Raw genomic sequence first — 24602 nt, 5'->3', positions numbered from 1 at the left:
ATTTTTATACAATGAAGTACTACTCAGCTCTAAGGAATAAACTGGTGCCTTTTATAGGTAAATGATGCAACTCAAAACCACACTCATAAGTGAAATAAAACAGATGCACATGTGTAACACAAGTTATATATATATATATATTTACAGTATTTAGTTCATCAAAAACAAAAGTTTGTATTAATACTGCTTGGACAGTTAAATGCCAATAGCTTGTACTCTGAGTAACTAGTTTAAAGATAACAATACACAACATATTAACTGTTGTTACCCTCTTATTGTTTTGAAATTTTATTTTTTTTCTGATAAAATTGTTTTAGACTAACACAAATGCTGCAAAAGAATAGTATAGACACCTCATGTGCATCTTCCCTAAACATGCTAGTAATTATAGTATCATCATTAGCCTTGAAATTGACATTGGTCCAATACTCTATCAATTATAGACCTTATTCCACTTTTCTCACTAAAATCTACAGGATATACTTTAGGATCCCACATTGCATGTATTTGTTGTGTTTTCTTTGTCTCTTCCAATCTGTAGTATTTTTGTCAGTACCTTGACACTTGTCATGAGTATGAGTCAGGTTTTTTGTTGTCTAGCATTTTCTCATAAATTCAAGTAAAGTCACACATTCTTGGCACAAATATTACATCTGTAATGCGTTCTCATTGTGTAACTGTTGGCAGTGCATGATGTCAGTGTGTCTTGTTATTGGTGGTATTAACCTTGAATTTGGTTAAGATGGTTTTATCTGCTGTAAAGTAACTGTGTAATTAATACATATCTTTGAGATGGCATATAATCTAGTTTTTTCCTTAATCTTCTACCTATAGATTTTAGCATCTATTAGTACATCTTGTCTGAAATAATTTTCAGTGTAGTATTTACTTAGCGGTAATTTTGTATTTCATTCATATCTTTAATAATTATTAATAAAAATCCTGTCCCCTTTTATTTAGTGTTTTTATTTTGGGTAGAATCATAAGTATATGTTTTATTCTGTAGAGTACAGTCTGTACTGTTATTTACATTATTGCTTAAGTTGTTCCAGCTTTGGCCATTAGGAAATCCTTCAGGTTGGTACTTATGTCCCTTTCCTGTGTCTTTGACTTTATAAAGAATTCCTATGTTTTTGATTTTGGAGAATGTCTCACGCTGGTCATGTATTTTTCCTCCTCTATCCCTGAATCAGCTGATTCCACAGAGCCTGGATTCCTTTTATGGGAATACGGTACATAAATGCTTTTGAAATTTTTGGTTCATAAATGCTTTTGATTGCAAATGATTTCATTTGCAAGCTCTGTGGTGATGACAAGCACAACCACAGCCATCTTTCCCACACAAACACAAAAGTGGCTTTCTTTTCTAAAATCATAGAACAAATTAAGTTAATTAAGTTGATGAACGGGGTACCACTGTATTTAGAAGTTAATGTCTAGGTCCTGGGAGTCATGTTGCCACTAAGGTGCCATTGTTACCAGAGGTAGACATGCAGGAGCACACACACTCTAATCCACATGGGCACACTCATCTATGCATGTGTTTCTATAGCTGTGTGTCAATATGTATGAAAAACGTGAATTCAGACCAATACTTGCAATTCACATTTGCCGCCACTGAGCTCATTGTAGCCTTCTTGCTACACGAGTATATGTGAGAAACTTGGCCCTCATTACTTACGATATATTTACTTGTTCAGTGCCTATAGTAAGCTAGCTTTAAATTTGCTGACCCTATAGAAAACAGATTTACTAAGTTACAGTCTATGCAATTTTTTTCATATTTAGCCTTTTTCACATTTAGCATTTCCAGTGAAAGCAGTACTTTCCAAAGTTACTAAAGGTAATTCTTTTCTTCAGTGCGGCTGACTTACCCATTTGTAATGTAGCTAGATTCATTTGTTACTGCTTAGATTCCTTTTGGGGTCCCTTTTCCCTGACATCCTGGTTAATTCCAAAATTTTTTTTATTGTTTGGGTATATAAAACACTACTATGGTGCTAAGATTACAGAGCTATGTGCTCCTTCTTCATACCTGTTTCCGTGTCCCTTTCCTTACCCACTACCTATAGAAAAGCACTCACTCTAATTTCTAAAATATTGTTACCATAATCTCTTTTGCATACATAAGTAGGAACATGTGTACTTTTTCTTTCTCACATGAAGGATAGCATATTTTGGATGCTCTTTTATACTTGGTTCCTTTCATTTAACAATACATTCTGGAAGTCACTCTGGACAAGCCCATAGAAACTTTCTTCCCCCTTTTATAGCAGCACAGTACCCTACTGCTCAGGTGTACCCTAGTTTACCAACCATCCTCTGTACAGAGGCACACAGGTTATTTCTAATGTATTGCAGTTTAATGCTCCAGTGGTTAAACTCATGCAATTTTTTTCACATTGTTGGAAGGGACTAGGTTAAAAAATAATGTACAGAGCCCTGTTAGATAATTTCCTTCCCATAGCAGTGAAAGGGATGCCTGTGTTCCTGTGGCGATGTCAACAGTGGCTGTGACACATTGCTAAACTTTCACCAGTCTGATGGGTGCCAGGGGATATCTTGATGATGTCTTAATTTGCATTTCTCTAAATGCAATTTTGAACACTTTTTCTTATGTTTGAGGAAAATTTTAATAACTTTTTGTGAACCATTTTGTCTTCTCCATTTTTTTCACATTTTTATCCTATGTTCAATTTTTATGAGAGTTTCATTTACTAGTTATTAGCTTTTTTCTTGTGGCATATGTTCTAAATAGTTTCCTCTGACCTTTTCAGGTATCTCTTATATTTATTTAGAATTTTAAAAAATTTTGTTTGTCTGTTTTGCTTTGTACTGCAGAAGTTTTTATGTAGTCAAATTTGTCAGTGTTTGCTTTATTTTTTCTGGATTTTCAGCCACAGAAAATATTTCCCTATACCCAGGTTAGAAGGGAATTCACTCATGCTTTTTTCTAACAAATATATATATATATATATGTAATATATATATATATATATATATATATATATATATATTCTTAGATTAAAGTAGTCTGTTCTCTGATCTGTTAGGTTTATTTTTGCATATGGTTTGAGATACAGACCTAAGTTTTTACCTTTCCTAGGGGTTACCCTATTGTCACAGGGTAATATACTGTATTAAATGTACTTCTTTAACCTAGAGATTTGAGGTGCTAAATTTCCATTGACAGGCTTACATCTGGACTCCTAATATTCTCCTATTGGTCTGTTATTTGTCTGTGCATAAGTACCACGCTGTGTAATTATAGAGTGTTTATGGTATATTTTAATATCAATTAGTGTTTTTTCTCTAGAGTTTTCCTGGCTATTCTAGTTTGTTTTTACATGTATACCTTAGTATCAATTTGTATAACTCTAAAATAGTTTTTTTTTCCCACTAGGACTACAATGAATTTACAAATTACCTTAGGGAGAACCATCATCTTTTAATGTTAAGTCATCATATCCAAGAATAAAAGATGTCTTTTCATTCATTCACATCTACTTTTTTGTCTTTCAGGAATGTTTTAAATTCTTCTTGTATAGTTTTTGTGCAATTCTTGTTAAACTTATTTTAAAATATTTGATCTTTATTAAAATTATTTTAAACGGAGCTTTCTCTAATGCCATATTGTTTGTATTTGAAAGCTATTGATTTTTATATATTAATTTTGTATTAGTAAATTCCTTTATGGTTTGAGTTTGTTTTATCACCAGTCTCTGGGGTTTCCAGATATGTATTATGATATCATCTGCAAATAGAAATAGTGTTAGTACTTTACTCCTTCTTATGCCTCTTATTGATTTCCCTTGTCTCATTATATCTGTAATACCCTAGTAAAATGCCAAACAAAAATGCAGACAGCAGATATCTTTCTTTTTCCCTGGTCTTAGTAAAAATTCCACTAGTCTTTCCCTATTTAATGACATACTAGCTTTTTAGGATTAAGATATATGTATTTTATCATGTCAAAGAATATAACCCTCAAGTCTAATTTTTAAAAATTTTTGTCCTAGATTTTAAGTTTTGACAAAGTTTTAGCATCTATATAGATAATTGCATTTTTTCCTTATGTATACTAACATGGTAAATTATTTTAATGGGTTTCCTAATACTGAACTACTCTTTCATTTGTGGAAGCTGTCCTACTTGGTCGTGGGATGTTTTTCTTAAGGTGATATTAGATTCAGTCTCATATTTCATTTAATATTTTTGCACTAATACTCGAGAACAATAATTTATTTGTAGTTTCCATGTCATATTGCTTCATGGCAGGATGTAAGACGTTTTCTTTTCTTCTAGGTGCTCCGGAATGGTTTGTACAGAGTGGGTCTCTCTGAAGGTTAGTGTGTTGCCTCTTCTAGCCCTCTGTCTGTTCTGATGCTTTCTGTGTAGAAATTGTGCATTTCATCTACATTTCCAGATTTGTTTGCATAGTTCTGCCAAGTATTCTCTTGTGATTTTTACATTTTTTTCTGTTTCATTATTTTCTCCATGGCAGTTCTTATTTTCTGTATTTTTATTTTTGAGTCCTTTTTCTTGATCAGCTAGTGATTTGTCCATTTTGTTAATTCCCTCAAAATCAGAATTTATATTCATTAGATTTACTGTTTTTCTATTGCCTACTTCATTAGTTTAAGTTTGTCTCTTTGTTATCTTTGTTCTTATATTTACTTTTTCCCCCTGTTTTTAGTTTTTGTGTGTTGGGGATTATTACTTTACTAGTTTTTCTTCATTTTTACTGATAAAATATTAGAGTACCCAGGCATGGTGGCACATGCCTGTAATCCCAATACTCAGAAGGCTGAGACAGGAGGATCATTGCAAGTTTGAGGCCAGCCTGGGCTTAATGACTTAATAATGAGTTCAATACCAGCCTGAACTACATACCCCTGCCCCCCATCCCCCTAAAAAGTTAGTGTAATGAATTTTTCTGAGTAGTGCTTTAAATGCATCTCAGAGAGTCTGATATGCAATGTTTTCATTGTAATTATTTGTTTTTTATTCTGCACACTTCAGTTTGTATTTCCTCTTTGACTTAAGAGTTAATAATAAGGATATTAAATTTCCAGGTGGAAATACCCTTCCATTTATTATTTTTGTTAATAATTGACACTTTTCCTATAATCAGAAAGTGTGTTTTGCAATATTTCTACATTAGGGCAACTATTGATTTTTTTTTAATGTGATCAGTTGTGAATGTGCTGAAGACTCAGGGTATAAAGTTCAACATATATCCAAGTGTTTCTCTATTGCCACCGTATAAAGTTCAACAGATATGTAAGGTTGATTGAACCTGTTGTTTAAACTTTCTTTACTTATTTTGTTTTTCTTTTGGTCGGTGTTGCTACTGTAATCCTGAAGCTTGACCTAGGGTCTTACATATGCTAGGCAAGCACTCTACTGTTGAGCTACATCCAGCCTTATTTTCTGTATATTTATCTGCCTTATATGAAAATGGTGTATTAAATGTCTTGTTATTAGTGTGTTTCTGTCTCTTTTTATTTCTTTACAGTCTTCGTTTCATAAAGGTTGTGATTGTTATTAGATCTTCATGTGAATCATAGTTTTAGCATTAAAGAAGTCCTTATTGGTGTTTAATGGTTTGTGGTTTGAATTCTTTTTGAGCTGATGCTACCCTTTCTTTGTTCATTAATTGGTAAATCTTTGTCTTCCTATTAATTTCTAGCCTTTTAGAATCAATGCATTTTGGGTATCCCTTTGGACATAGCATTTATTTGGGTTTTGGTATGGGAGCCAAATGGAAGACTTTTTTCATGTTAAGCCCATTTCAATTTATTGACATGACTTACTTATTGACTTACAACTCTGCTGTAATATTTTATAGCTATATTTAGTTATTTTGCTGTTTATTTCTCTATAATGTATATTTTTTGCTCTTTTATACACTTTTTAAAAATTTTAGATTTAGAAAGATATTTCCTAGTTGTTAGTTGTATATAAACCTATTTAATGTTCTTTGCACCCTCTTGTATTAACCCTTCACTTTCTGATTTTTACTTTCTTTTAGTACCATTTAATATTCACCTATTACTTATAAAATAATGAAAAATTTCCTTTTTTCTCTTAGTTTCCCATTTTAGATGCATCATTTCTGGCTTGTCACAGTATGTAATACTGTATGTTAATTAACCTTCCAGCCTGATTACTTTGTTTTAGTCAGATATATATCTAAATGCTTGCTCTAAGCTCTTTGCTGGAATTTTCCCAGTTATTTCCTAGTTAAATTAAAGTTTATGCTTCATAGAGTCCTCCAGTATAATTAATGAATGTAGAACAATTCTTGCATCTTGAAAATCGTTTTTCTATAGCATTGATATTTAAAAGAGTGCTAGGCTAGTTCTTAAAATCTTGACTCAAAATTTCTTTCATTGAGTTTATTAAAATATTTCTCCATAGTTTTATTTATGACTTTGAAAAGCATAAAAGCATACCACTGGTCTAATTTCTTTACCTTTGTAAGTTCATTGATCTTTGTATACCAAGGCCTTGAAGATTTGATTTTTGAAATTAGCAGTTTACTAGAATGTGTCTCAGTTGAGCGTCTAGGTTAGTTTTCCAAGGTGCCATTCATTTTAAGATTCATTTTGTTCTTTTTTGGGGTAGAGGAGGTACCAGAACCAAACTCAGGATCTCACTTGTGCCAGATAGACGCTGTGCCTCTGAGCTCCATCCCTGACCCCATTTTTTTTTCTGTTTCCAGAAAGTTTTCATAGGTTGTAATTAATTTCTTTCTTTCTTTCTTTCTTTCTGTCTGTCTGTCTGTCTGTCTTTCTGTCTTTCTGTCTTGCTGTGTAGTTCAGGCTGGCCTTAAACTCGCTGTGGAGTCCAGGCTGGTCTCAAACCCATAGAGACCCTCCCAGCTCCGCCTCCCGAGTGCTGGACTTACAAACTTGCTTCACTGCACCTAGCTGATTGTAATTTCAGACATTAGCTCTGTTGCATTGGTCTGTTTTCCTTTTTCAGAGACTATAGTTGTACAAATGTTATTTCTTTGTCTTCTATTCTTACTGCTTGCCTTCTGTTTGGGTGGTGGGTTACTGGGAATAGAACTCAGGATCTTCTGCTTGCCAGAGGGACACTTAGGCTGCTGACCTGTATTCCTGACCCCTCCTCTTTTCTTCTCTAATGTCATTTCTTTCTTTGTTGTGTGTGTTTTTCTCCACTGCTCTCTATTTCCATTTAACTCTTTCTCCTTTGGGCACTTAATGGCTTTCTCATTTCTGAGTTTACTCAGCTTTCCATTGCTTTCTGGAGCTTATTCAGCCTTCCTTTCCTTTCTCCTTGTTTGTGCCCTTTTCAGTATTTGTTGTAAAAATTTCTGATTTGGGGTATTTTTTCTCACATCCTCAAACACTTGGATAATATGTTTAATTATGTTTGGAGTATTATGGTTTAATTTACGGTTGTGGCATGAGGTATTTTTAAAGATTCTTAGTCGAGGGCAGCAGTGGTAAACTTAGGCATGTGTGCCGTGGCTGGATGTTTGTTATCACTGGAAACTCTAAAAGGTTCACCAACACTGGTCTAGGGGCATCTTCTGTTAGTGGGAAGAGTGCAGGCAGCAGTTTGTCCATTTGGGGTGACTGATGGGGAGGGACAGTCCTCTGCTGCTGTGGGCCTCCTGTGACTTAGCCCGGGTGTTTCTCTTTTTCTTTTTACCTGCACCGCTCAATTGCCACAGGGTGCTTCTCCCTTTTCATCTTTTTCTTCTCCAGAAGCAGTCAGTTTTGAAGAGTGCCTATGTAACTTGTGTCTGTCTGCTTCATTGTGTGGACTTAGATGTCCCTTCCCCACACCCATAGCCTGGTGAGTGCAGGCACTTTTCATAGTTTTCACCTATGGGGGCCACGTTAGGCCACTCTCAGGCTAGAGGCCCCTTTTCTGGGCTCTCCTTCAGCCTGTGCTGTTGCAGGAGCTTGAGGGGATTCTCATGCTGAATTTGATGATGGTCTCGTTTGCTTAATGTATATTTAAGTTCCAGCATACCCTGTCATTAAATTATCACAAGAATGTGGCTGAATGCTTTGCTTAATGTCCTTTGGTAAGGACTGTAGGGAGGTCAGCCAGCGACACAACTACCCTTGTCTCAACTTCCTGGAAGCCAGGCTCTACCCCAAGAAATTATTATAAGTGATTTCCAAATGGTCCAGTGTTTAACACATTTTATTTTAATCTTTAAGTGTCTATTTTAAGTTGTGTTAGAGAACGATAAAACTAGTACTGTAAATCCGTGATAAAAGATCTCAACATTGAATAAATCCATTATGGTAAAAATTCAACTGAGAAAATATTAAATAAATAATACAGATAATAAATGAAATTGTTAAAAGTCGAGTTTGGCCAAGATAGTGGCAAATGACTCTAGAAGGTAAGGTGATGTCAACAGATTGTGGCAGAGGAGTTTTCACCTTGGGAATTAAATAGCAGCAGACGTTGTGGTGAGCAGCACAACGTTTCCAGGGATATGGTGCCACCATACCAGAGAGGGGCTGGGTGACCCTTTCCAAAGGTTGGTCTGCCACCAGAACCCTGTGTCAGTCAATTCATTGTAACTCTAGAAATACACTAAGTCTTGGGATTTGGGGACAGAATACTTTTTTCTTTCACATTTTGGAGGATTACTTTTATAATTACTTTCTTTAGTTCTAGTGGAAGCAAAAACCAAATGCTGGCTTTCCCTGAAGTTACCCATTATGGACCGTGCAGATTTGAAATCAATAAAATTAATTTGCTCGTCAGTGCCAGTAAGACAGAGAATTATTCACATGTGAATTACTCATATTGTGTTAAGAAAGTATGTAACTCAATACTGAGCAAAATATGTTGAAATATATAACTACTTTCTTGAACAAAATTTATAGATTTGTACATTTTCAATAAACCAGTCACAGTAGTTTATTATAGAGTTTCAGCCAAAATTGTTTAAAATGACTATTTTAAATCTACAAAGTTAAGTAACTATCAGACAGTGCTAGAAATAATGAGGTTAAATGTAATTGATGGTCGTTATTCCTGAACAGATAAGTTTAAAGTCATCTACTCAAAAGTCCTATAAAGTTTTCCTGCTCCACAGGGGTTTGTATTTGGAGCTTGAGTATTCTGAAAGCAGATTCAATTAGAGTATTGTGCGCTTTATGAGACATCTAATGTGATACTGTGTTTCCCTCAGAAACGGGCATGCAGGATAGCAGAAGCCAGTGGACAGGAGAGAGGCAGCCCTCAGGTGAACACCACTGTTCTGGGGTCCTGGGGCACAGAGGACATGGAGCCTCTGCCAAGAGGTGGCTCTCCTGCAGCGTGGCCACTGGGCAGCCAGGGAAGGCCCAGCTCAGTGGTGCGTAAGTTCCTGTTGCTGCCAAAGCAGTTGTGAACTTATTTACATATTTTTAAAATACTAGGAATAAATAATCTTTGTTCTAATACATCTGTGCCTGTGGTTTGTTAGATTCCTCAAAACGGCGGAAGGAGCTCGATTCAGCCTTGCCCAAGATGTGTTGCTGGGGAATCTGTAAGTGCATTCTGTCTTGCTGTGACATAAAAGATAGACTTCTTCTTAAATATTAGATCCATAAACCAAAGTTAATAAAAACTGCAATTACATTTCTAAAGAATGAGTAACATAAATAAAGGTAAAGATTGATTTGAGCTTTGCTTAGCATTCTGTGGGAGTACACATTAATTTGTTTCCAGCTTCAGATCAGAAATAGAAATTGTAAATAAATACATCAAATATTCTTCCTAAAAAGTGATTTTTAGGAAAGGAAGAGAACACTTTACTTGGGGAAGAAAGAGAACTGCTTTAAAGACATCTTAGGGAAAAGACCAGATCTTATTTAATTACTTAACTGGGAATCCACATTATTTTTGTATTTTTCCCATTTAAGTTTTCCTTGCATGTTTCCACAAATGTCACATAAACATTAGATTTCAGAAGGAAGCACGGTATTCACATTGTCAATTCACTGGAAAGGGAGGTTAAAAAAAAACCCCACCAGAGTCAATTCTCAGTCTGCTGCATGGGGCAGAATATCATAAAGTATATATTAGCATAATAATACCTTTGTTATTAATTTTGAACTTACTCTAAGAACAAGTTAATATTTTTTTGATAACCTCTGTAATTCTTGGGGTTTTTTTTATGTTAAAGCTGAAATCTTGATATTGCAATAAAATCGAATTGTATTTAAATTCCACATAGAAACCAAGAATTGGTGTGCGTATATGTATATGTGTTTCTGAGAGTGCCCCCTAAAGGTATTCAGCAAAGAATATTGCTGTTTTTGATAAGTAGAAGATTAAGTCCATAATTTACAGAGACATTCAGTTGACATATTGCAGGCTATTGTGATTTTACTATGATAGGCACTGATTCTGTCCTAAATAAAGACTAATACCATGACATCTGTCATTCATGTGAATCTCATTATCTAAAGTCATCAGATAAATATGAAAACAAAATTGAATGCTCCACAAAACTATACCTTGTTATTTTATGTGTGCTATTATCAGAAAAATTTCTACAAGTTGTATTGCATTCTTCAGTATAATTCTCAACTGTACTAAAATGAAAGATCCAACAATTTAAATTGAATATATTTAGGTTGATTCACATGCCTGCCAGTTGTGTCCTGAAATACAAATACTGTAAATAATACTTAATTTGAGAAAGATGGTCCTGTTAGGTGTAAATTACTTGTTTGCTAGTGACTGACTACTATCCTTTTCTCTTTTCTTCCTTATTATTTTTTTCCCAGTATTGGGATTGAATCTAGGGTTTTGCACGGAACTCATTCTAGGACAGAGTTTTACTAAGTTGTCCAGGCTGGGCTTGAACTTGTGATCCTCTTGCCTCAGCCTCCGAGAGTGCTGGGAAACAGGCATATGCAACCAAACCTGGCTGTGGTACCCTTTCTTTTTCCCACACCATTTCAGTGGAATATACTTTCCAAATTCCCTCCTCTGTCGGAGGCAGACACTTCAAATGTAATGTGAATTTCTAATGTTCTGAGAAGTTGTGTTCTGGCATGAATGGCTTAGAGAAAAAAATAATATTTAGCTCAAGCAACTGATTGGATCATTGTGGCTAATATTCTGTTTGAACAACAGTACCTACTTGATTAGGGTTTTTCCTTCCTTTGTAATTCCCCAAGCTTGTCACTGTTAGTTTCACAGGAAATGAATCTATGAGCAGAAAACCTACATTGATATGTAAATATCATTTTTTGTTAATGCTCAATATTCTTTTCATCTAAATTTCAGAAACTGACTTTAAAAAATCAGTTTCCTTTTATTTGTAGTTATTCTCAATAAAATTTCACCCAGGCTTGGGCGTTTTAATATTTACACCTACTATTTCTAAAAGTCTTATGTAAATAAAGATTGAAATGTGAATTTGAAAAGTCACACTTCTTGATATTTGAACAGACTATAGCTGCATATATCTTCTTTTTCTAATAATATGGCTAGTTTCACTCCTAAGCTTTTAAAATAATAAGACACTATTTTTATATTCTAAAACACCAAAGGTTCAGTGTTAAATAAAAAGCAAATAGTATTTTTAGAAATGCAAGCAAGATCCCAGGGAATAGAACTTTAACAGTAAGTCACCAATGGGCAACAATTCCAAATTTCAGAAGACTTTATCATATTGGAGGTTCCATTCACAATCCCTTGCCCATTTGCACATCAATGTGTCCCCTCCTGCCTATAGCTCTCAGGTGACTCAGAGTGGCTCCCTTGGATTCAAGAAAAGCAAAGATGATGTCAGTGGTAGTCTGTGTGGAATTCCTAACAGGAGACTCGCATGTGATTCTCAGAGTATTTGGGGACTTTCTCCCAGTAAGTTCCTTACTATTCTGATCTTAGTCTAGCACATCTCTAACCTCAAGGGGATATCAGCTGATCGGATCAGGTCCGCTCTGAATTCTCAATAACGTTGTCTCAGCTAGATGCCTGCATTCCTGTGGTTTTTCTGTTCCTTATTGTAAATCATTGAGTCATTTCTCACCCATGCAAGGACTTTTTCTGTAGACCTTTGCAAGCCATTTTCCAAGGTTTCATTTCAGTCTCTTGTGTGTGATCACATTCTAGTTCATTGTTGCAATGGTTTTTATTTTGGGGTCCCTGAAATGGTTTCTTCAGTAATTGCTATCATGGTTCAACTCATGGCACATGTGCTTGTTTAGGACCCTGTCCTCTTAGCCCTGTGCCAACTGAGACTGACTGTCAGAATGAACGTGAGGGAACACGGTCTATAGTGTTTGGATTCCTCTTCCCACACAGGGTGGGGCTATGTGCTCACTGCCCGCTCTATCCAGTTCTGCAGGCTGTCACCAGCAGACTTCCCTTCCTTTCATAAATGCCCCTGAAGGTGGACCATTGCCAGAGTAGAAGATGTCCTCTTTGGTGTTGTCTGAGCTATGGAAATTATAACAAATTCAAACCAATTAAACAAAACCTAACAAGGTTGCTGATGGACTCCAAAATAATCAAAAGATTATTATTTCTGCTTATAGGGCAGAAAACTGTAGTAAGAAATGACTTGGATGTGTATTGAATGGAGAGATAATACTTAAGTACTGAGTTGTCCAAGGGGCATCTGATCCTTGATGTTCCAGTGCCATACCACCTCAGCACTGGAATCCCTTCTTAGGGAGTACTCTTCTTGCATGTATGAGTACATGTGTCTGTCTCTCTCTCTCTCTCTCTCTGTCTCTCTCTCTCTCTCTCTCTCTCTCTCTCTCTCTCTCTGTCTCTGTCTCTCTCTCTCTCTCTGTGTGTGTGTGTGTGTGTGTGTGTGTGTGTGTGTGTATGTTACTGAGGATTGAACCAAGACCTTTGCACTGAGCTATATCCTCAGCCTTTTTTAAATTTGAGATGGAGTCTTATTAAGATGCCCAGGCCAGGCTTGAACTTGGAATCCTCCAGCCTCTGCCTCCCAGAGTGCTGGGGTGACGATATGTGCCACCCACTCTGGGATTTTATTGGTAAGAAGGTTGGTCAATTATCTTTTTTTCTCAATTCTCTTCCCATTTTGTGCTTCTGACTTCAGCCCTTCAGTCCACTAGGAACACTGCAGAGTGCGGAAGATGGGGAGGCTGGGGCAGTTCCCTTTTTCTACTATATCTTCCCCTCAACTCTCCGTCCAGAGACCCCGTTTCTGATGGGAGTCCCACTGGAGGGACTGGTGACAATAGCTGCTGGGCCTTGTAGTGCGCTGCCACCTCCCTTTGTCCTTGCCCTTATTAGGGTGATAAAGAATTGGTTGACCCCTTCCCCTGTGTGGCTTCTCATCCCTTCCATCATTTGTGTGGTCATATCCTTCTGTTGGAAATAGCAGGTGTGAACTTCCAATTACGGTGTGCCAACTTGAGTAGGAACCACCTAGCACATCAGGGACACCCCAGGTGTGTCCGTGGGGGATTGGCACATAGGCCACAAGCTGAGGAGGGAAGACCTACCCCACGTATGGCTGAAAGACCCATGGCCTGGACAGAATTAAAAGGGAAAGATGAAGTCCTCCCTTTCTTCCTCTTCAGCGCTCCGGTCTTTGCCATTAGCTTTGGAGGTTCCTCAGCAGTTCCTGCAGGCTTCCAGCAGGAACCCTTCGGCTTTCTGACAAGGACTCGCACCAGACTACAGTGAACTCCAGGCCTCCACTGGATCCTCAGGTGCTGCAGTTTGCAGGCAGCCGTTTGTATTCTTCCATCTCTGATTCCATTGACAGCCATTGTAAACCTACTTAGTAAATCTTTTCATATATATATATATATATATATATATATATATATATATATATAGTCTGTTCTTCTAGTGAATCCTAATTAACATACCTGTAACATACCTGGTTTGGCTTCTGTTTTCTGATGAAGCTTTACTTAGTGAATGGACAAATCTAAATCTTTCCTGGGGGACAAAAAGATTGCTTTAAATGTAGGCCTTTGTCATTCACCCTCAAAGCTTAGGTCATTAGTTCAGCAAGCTTGTAATTTTGGAGTGCTGGCATCCTAGTTATGAGTCATACTGTTGTGGGGAGGTAAGTTAGGCTCGCATTGTTGGGGTTGCTATACTCCTTTGCTGTCTTTTATCAGAATTATTATTCACACTGGTAGTGAATTGCCATGCAAGAGCCAACATGCATCCCAGCACTCCAGGAAAATGAGGCAGGAAGATCTCAAGTTCAAGCCCAGGCTGGTCATCTTAGTGAATTAGCAAGACTTCTGTCTCAGAACAAAAGATAGAAAAGAGCTGGGGTAGTTCAGTACAAAGGCCCCGGGTTCAATCTCCAGTACTGAAGAAAAAAAAGCCAACATGAAAACATGACGTTTTTTGTGGACCGCCTGGTCAAATTAGGATACCAGCCTATTCGTTAGCATTATCAATTTTTTTTCTCATTTAAATGGAAATACTAAGAAAGTAGTCTTAACCTCTATATTATTTGTATTTTGACACTGACATCTATTGTCTGACAAATGTGTGTGTGTGCTGTGTGTATTCATGGTGTGTGTGTATGTGTGTGTGGTGTATGTGTGTTACACATGATGTACATGTGTGGTTTAGAGCATGAGTGTGATGTGAGTGCAGGTTTGTGTGTTTTTGTGTGGTGTGTATGTGTGGAGAAAGACAGGCAGTGGGATGGGAGGTGTTTGATATAAACCTACTATTGCTTCAGCTTTTCCCGTGGGTACAGAGAAGAAACCAAGTGTGATGATTTTGATTCTGAATGGGTATCTTTTTTTTTTCACACTCCTTTTTATTTCCAAATGAGTGACCTGTAAAATACTTGTGTTTATAACCCTATCTGTAAATTACACCTTCCAGCTGTATTTTCTCCAAATGTTGAGCTGGAACAAGAACTGTCCATTCACCGGTGATTCCTGCCTTCCTCCCGTGCTGCAGAGAGATGCTGCCTGCATTGGGTGCAGCAGGGCTGAGTGTCAAGTCAGGGGCAGAGGCCAGAGATGAAAACGTAGCTTTCTGACATAGATTAGTAAAGATCAATGAACAGTAGTTCATTCTTTGTGTCTATTTCAGCAACAGCTAGTTCTCGTCAGTCCTTTATTCTTGTGTACTAAGAGCGGAAAGCACAATCATGGAGGGATCAGCGGGAGTTTCATTGATCATTTTGTAAGAATCAAATTGTGCTCCACACATTTTCCCCTAGTCCATCAGTCTAAGCCCACCAGTTTCCAGATAAGGAAGATGAAGCCCATGACATGCAGTGATTGGCCTGCCAGTAGTCCACAGGGAGCCAAGGGCTTAAGCTGTCCTTTTGGCTGGCCTGTTCCTTGCAGTAAGTGTGCCGGCCTCAGCATCCCTTACCACACTAGTGGTGCAAGGACCTGTCATGCACCTTTGAGAAGACTGGCAGTGATGTCCTGGGTCTTCGTGGACTTCATTCCTACACCAGCAAAAGCTTCTTGGCAAAGATACAGGATGATTGATGTAGACTGTGAGAACAAACTGGCCAAGAGAGGAGTTTGGCTGTTTCAGCGCTGCCAAAGGTGAACCCCACAGAAGAGTCGAATAGGCCACTGAAATCGTTAGATCTTGCTTCTGACAGCACATGGAAGTGAGTGCTTTCTCTGGAATACAGCTACCAGAAAATGACTTTAAAAATGAACTGTCCTTTCCAGGTTCCAAAGATGCTAAAGGGCATTAAGTGACTAGAAGAAAAAAAAACCCAGAATTTCAATTTGGAGTTTCCTGAAAATTTAGAAGGAGCTAATGTAGAAGTGTCCCCCTCTTGCTACAGAGAAGTAGGGTTAACTGCTGAAAGACAAAAAGCATAACCATACAATAAATGAGAGAGGAAAAAAAAAAAAAAAAACAGAGCAGTAGGTATGTTCCTGAGTGATTATTACAGGGTCTTAGCCTTTATTTGAGCCCTAGAATGAACCTGAGCCCTGGGGACTGGAATTCAAATATCCAGATATGTGGTAGCTAAGATTTGGGCCCTTACATAAAGTTCAGATGCTTGGAGATCTGACTGTGCCTTAAAAGGAGATTAGAAATTAAAATAACAAGCAGTAGCCAGTCATGGTGGCACAGGCTGTAATCCCAGAATTTAGGAGGCTAAGACAGGAGGACCACCGGAAGTTTACATCCAGCCTGAACTACATAGTGAGACCTTGTCTAAAAAAAAAAAAAAAAAAGTCAAAATCAGTGCCCAGGTGTAGGCTTCTTCTATCTCAGTGGTATAGGACAGAAGCCAAAGCATTAACATAAAAATAGGTTCAGGCCATGTAGTCTTTAAGATTTGGATAGTAGTGAAAGCAATTATCCTACAGGTGTGTTTCTACCATCCTGTTTTTACAGGATTCAGAGCTAGACAACCTCACTGAGGTGGTAATCCCGCAAAAATAGGAGCCACATAAATCTATGTCATGGAGGAAGTCAGGAAGTATAGCAAACAAGAAAACCTAAACAAGGTCTGAATTAATGATCTGAAATTTGCCATAAAATACTTTACATTTTAAAAAATCATGAAAGAAGAAATAGAGCAATAATTAAAGAAGACAATATAAAAAGATTTGGAGGATTTAAACAAATTCCTAGAAGTCAGTGATACAGGCATTGATGTTAAAACAAAACTCAGATTAGGCATAGTTATACATAGAGTTAGTGAATTAGAAGATAGTTCTAAAAAAAGGAGGGAAGAAGAAGGGAGGGAAAGAGGGAGAAAAGAAAGGTAATTAGGAGTTCTAGGAGAAAGAATAGGGAAGTCCCCGGGAAACTCAGAAGAAAGGAAAAGTAGTTGGAAAGCTTATATCTGAGAATTTTCCAGAATTGAAAAATGGCATGTGTACCAAGCAATTTTAAAGCAGAACAAAGTGACACATCCTCTATCGAATACATTACAGAGTTGCTATAATTAAACAATATATTATGGGCTGAGGTACAGAGAAATTGACCAATGAAACAAATTTGATACCTTTAAACATGAGTGTATTGAAGTTTGAAGGCCTTACAAATCCGTTGGGAATGACAAGAAAGACTTCTACAGAGCTCAATTCTAGGAGATACAGGAAAGGTTAAAGAGCCTAAATATGCCAATGGAAAAGGAAAATAGAAACCTATTATACCTTTAGCAGAAAATGCAGAAGATACATGCATTAGGACTGCAATGCATATCAAAATCTCTACATCATTGTTTAAGAAGAGACCATAAAGAAGGAAAGCCATTGGCACTGCACAAAATAGAAAAATCAGTATCTTTGTCCAAATTCAGTGTCCAGCGGACAAATGGACAAAGTATACAAACCGGCAATTCAGAGAAGAAACCCAAGTAGCCAATAAATACTAGTAGATATTCGACCTCACTAGTAACTTAAGGGCTGGCAAATTAAACTATCAAATTAGCAAAAATAAAAATGTCCAGTGATATACATGAGCAGGGATGTGGATTACAGGATCTGCTCACTTCCTTGGAGACAGTGAAAACTGACCCAGTGTCTTGGAGAACAAATCGCTAGGGGTTTTTTTAGAGGGCTTTCTCGTTGGCCAAGAGCATACAGTTCTATGTCCCAGTAGAAGTCCAAGAAAATGTATACAAAATTTTATTGTAACATTATTTGTGTAAAAAATATCCAGAAACAATTTAAATGTATGTTCGTAGGAGATAGGATAAATAAATTGAGGTGTATTACTCAATATGTATTACAGATGGCAGTAAAATGTACAAAAAGGAAAGTCACAGAAGGATATGCGTAGAATGACACCGTTTAGATACAATATTAAACATAGAAAATATACATATCTCTTATTAAGATAAAACAGTGATAAACACCAAATTCAGAATAATGAGTCTATTTTTATTGGAAGTAAAGACTTAGGATACAACAGGTATTTATTTCAGTGAGATTTGTAATGTTTTATCTTTTAGATTATGTGATGGTTCATGAGTATTTGTTACACTGGTGCCTGTACCTTTCTTGTCTGCTGGAAGAACTGTGAGTTTGTGGCATGATGTTTCTGCACATAAATGTATCTTGGTTAAATTCAAATACATCAAAGAGGAAACTCTGTAGAGCTGCTATAGAGAAATGATTGATGGTCCGTGAAGGAACAATCATTTGACTGACAACAGGCCTCTCATTAGTAATGGTAGGTGCCAGAACACCTTGGAATAACATCTCTGTAATGTACAGGGGCCTGCAGCTGTGTGAAGCATCTGAACAGCTGCTGTAGCCCTAAAGCTGGGAGGGCCAAAGCAGTGTGGTTATCACTTCCATCCCCAAATCTGGTTATCAAAATTGACTCCAGTAGACCAATAACAATGGGAGAAGATGGCGAAGTTATAAAAAAATTATCCTTGTCAGTGTTTTACATGTTTAAAACACTATGTGAAAGAATTCTTAAATGATTTAGTGTTAGAAAAAAACTACATTGTCTGATCAAAGGAGAAAAAAACCCCAGATAATCATCTTAACAGATGCAAAAATAGCATAGAGTTAGATCAAAATTCTTTTCCTAATTTTAAAACCCCAAGAAGTCAGAAATAATAGGGTTTATTCTGGTCACAGTTAAGGTACTTTCATAATTAATAAAAGCATTTCTAATATGTGGGTTGTTTTTTTTTTTTTTTTTTTTGCACTGGGGATTGAACTCACAACCTTGCTCTTGCCAGGCAGGCACCTACACCACTGAGCTAAATCCCCAGCCTAAGCATTTCTAATGTTGAAGAGAGAGAGACAAGAATGCTTGCTATCACCGCTTCTGCCCTGTGCACTAGGGTTCTAGCTAGCAACTTAAGAAAAAAAATGGCATAAGAATTGGCAAGGGAAAGAGCCTAAATTGTTTCCAGATGATACTATTATCTAAATGGAATCTCTGAAAAAACTTCTGAATTAATATTCAGCAAAGTTTTGAAGAGGAACATGTAAAGACAGATACACTCGTATGTACTGTAGCAGGACAAATCTCATTCACAGTCAGGTGGATGTGAGTTATTATCTAGTGTCCTTTTGTGGACTTCCATATTTCGGCAAGTCTAGTGGAGGTGAGTTTTGCGTTTCTGCCTAAGAAGGTCTTAATTTGTGCGTCAGTTTGAAGGACAGTTGTGCTGTAAACACAATTCTTTGAGTCTTCCTTTTAGCACTTCGATTAGATCGCCTAACTGCCCCTGACTTACATGATTTCCAGTGAAAAATCAACTTAGTGTTATTGTGGATCCTTGTTTATGATATATCACTTCTCCTTTTCTGATTTCAAGATTCTTTGCCTTTCATTGTATTATGATGTGTCTAGGTATGAAACCCTTTTAGCTTATTCTAGTTTGAGTTCACTGAATTTCTTGAATATATGGACTATTTGTCAATAAATTTGAAAATGTTTATGGGCATAATTCAAATATTTCTTTGCCCCTTCCTCTCTCTCATTTCCCTCTGAGACTCTTATTTATGTGTGGATTGGTATATTTCATGGAGTTCCACAGGTGTTCAAGGCTGTGCTCATTTTTCTTCACTCATTTGTCTTTCTGTTCTTCAAACTAGATCATCTCAGCACTTCAGCTTCCCTGGTTCTTTCTTCAGCCTGCTTAAGTGTGCTGGTGAACTTTTTCAGTATTATACTTCTCAAGTCTAGATTTTCTGTTTGTTGTGTATGTATGATTTCTTTACTGATATACACCGTTTGGCAAGATATCTTTCTCATATTGTCCCTTAGTTCTTTTTGAGGGGTACTTGGAGTTGAACTCATGACCTTGCCCTTGTCAGGCAAGCATTTATGCCGCTGACCTATGTCCCTGGCCCCTGCCCTTTAGGTTGTTGTTGTTGTTGATTTGTTGTGTCTTTAAGACAGGGTCACACTATGCAGTTCAGGCTGGCCTTGAACTCCCTTTAAAATCCAGGCTGGCCTTGAACTCACAACAACCCTCCTACCTCTGTCTCCTGAGTGCTAGGATTACAGGTGTGTACAGCCACCATGCTTGGCTGTCCTTTAGTTCTTCGTCATGGTTTCCTTTAGTTCTTTGAACATAATTAAAGTAACTGATTTAAAGTCTTTGTCTAGTAAGCCTATAGTTTCTGAACTTTCCCCTCTGTTTGCCTCCCCAGAGCTGTATGGTCTATATCTGTGGGGTGCTTGGGCTCTCTGATATGCCTTGGGCTCTCTGAGTTTAGCCTTTGGGGCAGACAGCAAGAGATTGGAGAGAGAGGGCAAGTGGGTACTCTTTGAGACTCTTGGTCAATGCCTCTGTTCCTTCCAATAAGCCAAAACTCCATAGCATATGCTTCTCCCAGGTTCTGGGACTGCTTCCTCCTCTTATCCCGTAGTCTGGTCTTACACAGTCCTCTGCAGCTCCCTTGAACAGCATTGCAGTCATCACTTTTGTGAATTCTGTTGTCACATACCACCTACTTCCCATTGAGGCTAATTAATGCAGGAAGCTATATGCTCTCTTAGAGTAGTGATTACTTCCAAGAAGAAAGGAAGGAAGGTGGGCTAAGTGCAAGGCATGTTAAATTTGCATGGGGCATACATAAGTATACTTCATTAGAGTAACAGTCATGCAAGTGAAATAAGGTTGATTATCTTAGAAGTCCTTGCTTTCACGGTAGGCCTTTGAAGGAACTCAGCCTTTGTGATAAGACTCTGTTTTATGGGAGTAAAGATGAATCTGCTCTTAAAGATGATTCCTCAGGCAATGTCAGGAATCATAGACATCTCTAGCTCACAAAGGGCCGCTGCTATTATGTCACAATTATTCAAGGACAGGCACAGAGCTACCTACAAAGCCAGGATTCTGCACATTAATGAAAAAATAGTTTTCACAAAAAGGCAAAATGATACATGCCAAAGTCTTTCTTCCCCCACTATGCACTGGCTGCATTGTAACTAGATTTACTGCAGATGAAAGTATCAGTATGGTGTTTCATGTGACAACCTCAAGTGGAGTGAGGTGTGTACCTTTCGGGCCTCTGGTTCTACTGATCCTTCAGACAGTAAGGTAGAGCCCAGTGAGGCAGGTTTCTACTGTATAAAGCAACATGGAAAATTTCAAAAGGGACATGAGTTGTGACAAGTGCCCCATGAGGGGATGGTTACAGCAAGAGGTTGAAGGGACCATAAGAGTGTGTGAAGACTTGTCCCTTGAGAAAACAATGAGGAATATGTTTTGCAGTTAGAAACAGCTGGACCTAAGTCACTTTCCTTCCCAATATCAGAAGCAAATAACTCCTTCAAAACTGTATTTATCTCTTGTTTTATTAAAAAAAAATACTAGAATTGTGTTTTACCCCACTATTGCTTATCAGGTCACATTTCAAGTCTAACCAAACAGGAAATAAGGCATTTTATTCATCTATGATAAGGTTTACAATCGAGGCACAGAGAACTCTGCTCTTTGCCCAAGTTCATCAAATCATAGAGCCATTGCCCAGTCATGGTCAGATGTGCCTGTAGTGGCTGTTATGTGTCATCTGTAAGTCCCAGTGTCCCAGAACTTCAGACCTACTGCCGTATAGGTCAGGGACATACTGGGACCCTCTTTGGGTATCACTGTAGGCTGTAGGCTGTGAGAGACAGTGACACATTGAAATGTACAGGGGAGAGTGCATAAGGGGATGTGGGGACTTGGCATCTTGTCAGAAAGCAGAGCACAGAAAGTTTAAACAAGTAATTTCTGAAAGTCATTCCTTTGGCTCTGTCTTCCTGTTGATGTGGTTGTTGGTCTTGACCCCTACCTACGTCTTTCCTTTCTGCCTCCAGCATGTTTTTCTAATGTACCTCCTCCTAGAACAGGGAGGGAGCAGGAGGTATCTCAGTAAATGCCTTTGTAATTTAATTTTTTTGTTTATAGATCTGTGAGGTAGTGATGATAGCATTGTTGGTTTAAAAAACATTGTCCCTCCTTGCTTGTCTCCCCTAAGAGTGCCCCTTGGCTCCTGCCCAGTCCTCTGCTATAGCACCCCAGTGGCTTCCCAAGCTTCTGCTGACCTATTCCTACAGCATGTGAGGGGCCTCATGGCAGAAGAGTCCTGGCAGAGAAAGCCAGGGCGTGTGTACTCACTCTTCTGGAGACTTGATATCCATTGGACTATGGATGATTTTAAGAACTACAGGAAACAAACTTATTTCCTTTGGTCTTACTTTTTTTTTCATTGTTTAGACAAAATATATGATCTTCAAAATTAGGATGGATAGGTTTATTTAGCTTACAGTTTTTTTTTAAGGTTTCAGTCCATACTCAGCTGACTCTAAGGCAAGGCAGCCATGCATTGGCAGCCACAGCGACAAGAACGAATGAAGAAAAGAAAAAGGGAATAGCACGCCTCTTTCCCTCCCTTATATTGTATGCCCAGTAATCCATCCCTGAGCGAGTACAGCACCCACACTGCCAATCCCAGTGCTAGACAACAAACCAATCACAAACACTAGATTCAGCCACCTCCATGACTGCATGAAACTTGGAGGGGGGTACCCAGACACAAACCATAACACCTTCCATAAAGGGAAGTCTGTTCCATGTATAATTCTGGGACAGTTATAGAAAACACTCCATAAGTAAACTCAACACCTGATAAACGTTGTCCTTGCAGCCTCAGTGAGCCTGACCTTTGACACAGACCTCCTCCTTGCCAATGTGCTGCTCGCATCCTAGCCCCTGTCATCACAGCTGGCTTCTCCAGGTCTGACTTCATGCTATTCTTACTGCCTGGGACCTTATTCTGTTGTGGCCCACCCAAGATACCTCCCTGTGTCGGGCCAAGATACCAGGCTTCATCAGGTTCAGGTGCTCCCTTCCCTTGTTGCTGTAGCACTTTGCTCTCCTAAGTGAGCCGTCAATGTGAAATGCGTTTGCAGCCACCCATGAGACCTCTAGGCAAGACCTGAGTCTTCCCTGTTAGGTCACCAAGACTCAGGGCTATGTCTGCCTTCTGGGAAACTCATTGTGGACTGGGCTGTATATGGACTGGATCCATGCCATCTAGCCTGTCCTACCATTCTTAGCCCTTCTGCCAGCCCAGGAATCTTGTTGCTGTCCTGAGTAGTCCTTGTGGGCAAGGGTGCCATTCTGCTTCTGCCGTGGACCCAGAGCCACCCTGCTGTGTGCTGGTGTTCATGGGACAGAGATTTCTAGATGGTAATGAGACCTCTCAGTGTGCTGTGTGACCCACTGTCGGTCCTGCCATCTGGTTCTATTTCTGCAGGGGAAGGTGAAGCGATGGGAGGCCTGCTTCTGGAGGTGGGGAGTGCAGAGGCTTCTGGTGGTGATTTTTATGAGCCTGGGCTACTTCTAGTTGTCCCCAATAAGGAGCAGGCTACACCCCTTGTCTTGAATCTGAATTCAGTATTTAGATAGCATTATTTTTAAAACTGTTTCATGGGTAGGTGAATGTTTTAAATTTCTAATTTATTTTAATTATAAATACTCCTACTAATTATACAGATCAATAGGTTTCACTGTGACATTTCAATATATGTGTATATTGGGCTTTAGTTGTATCACCCTGTCTGCCTACTGTAAATGATATTTTCATTTTTATTCTTCCTCTTTTTTTTGGTACTGGGGATCAAACCAGGACCATGTGTTTGCCAGGCAGACGCTATGCCCCTGAGCTAGATCCCCAGCCCCATTTTTATTCTTCCTGTACAAGGGATATAGCATTTAATGAGAACATTCTGTGTGCCAGGTACTATTGAAAATTCTTCAAATATTGTAATTACAGTATGCTATTTAGTAATAAATCTAGAAATATTTGTCTCAGAAATTAATAGTGTTTACAAGTGTCATTTTAAATGCAGTGATTTGTGTTATTGAACATAGTATGTTCATAGTATGTTAATTTGGCCAAGGTAAATGAATTCATATAATGTGCTCTTTTATTTTTATAGGGGCATTTTAACCATACTGAGAATCGTTAGAAGATGGAAATGTGCAAAGGGAAGATTCCAGTTGTGATCATGACCCCTCAATGTGACTATAAATGTAAATCCCTTACGGATGGGTTTGGGCAACCACCTGTTCAGAGGGCAGCACAGTGCCTTCTGCTAGGGAGTCGTCCTGTCACTCTGGGAATCCCACTGGCCTCCACAGGAGAACCAGGAGAGTCCACATCACTTCCAAAGAGCCCCCAGGTTATTACGATTTGCTACAGCCTCCCTTCAGGTGTGTCTTACCTGAGAGAAAAATCAACTGCATTGTTTGAAAGTTTAAAAAATTCTGCATCAAACTTCCTACAAGATTTAGGAACCCTGTGGCTTGTGGAATCCTGTCCTGATGTTGCCGTGTTTTTATACTTTCATATTGCTTTATGGATGTATCCTGTACTGCTCAAGTATTCTTTTTAATTAAAGACTTATTTTTATATCATACAATGAATGCTTTATTACTTGAAGTGAAATTTACTAAACATTGCTGTCCAGTTTGTTCTGTGTCGTCCTCCAACTGAAGTCATCAGGGATTGGACCCTTTTCAATTAAAATGGAAACTGCTTATTTTCTCTTGGTTTTTCAGTGTTTGGTCTAACTATGAAAATGTGTTATTTTCCCTGCATTTGAAGACCTCCCAAGATCTCCTGTTTTATGGTAGACAGAGTTCTAAAGAAATCATAGAGTCATAAAATCGATCTTAG

General features: G+C 38.1%; 1 protein-coding gene across 2 annotated transcripts in view; it reads left to right on the top strand.

Moving 5' to 3' along the window:
* CUNH10orf143 (chromosome unknown C10orf143 homolog) overlaps positions 1-24345 on the top strand; it is a 59215-nt gene extending 34870 nt beyond the window's left edge. The window contains exons 2-5 of one of the 2 annotated variants that reach the window (XM_063244953.1): positions 4306-4345; positions 9197-9361; positions 9473-9535; positions 23863-24345. In XM_063244953.1, coding sequence (XP_063101023.1) covers positions 4306-4345; positions 9197-9361; positions 9473-9535; positions 23863-23892 — 298 coding nt within the window. In that variant the 3' untranslated portion in view covers positions 23893-24345. The remainder of the gene's footprint in view (positions 1-4305; positions 4346-9196; positions 9362-9472; positions 9536-23862) is intronic. The other variant, XM_063244952.1, reaches the window with a different exon arrangement.
* Positions 24346-24602: the final 257 nt, after the last annotated feature.

The sequence above is a fragment of the Cavia porcellus genome, unplaced genomic scaffold (genome assembly GCF_034190915.1).
Source record: "Cavia porcellus strain 051 isolate PalLab524CR breed Dunkin Hartley unplaced genomic scaffold, mCavPor4.1 scaffold_2, whole genome shotgun sequence".
Taxonomy (NCBI): domain Eukaryota; kingdom Metazoa; phylum Chordata; class Mammalia; order Rodentia; family Caviidae; genus Cavia; species Cavia porcellus.
Note: the sequence above shows the minus strand (reverse complement) of the source record. Positions and strands in the feature narration are given on the sequence as shown.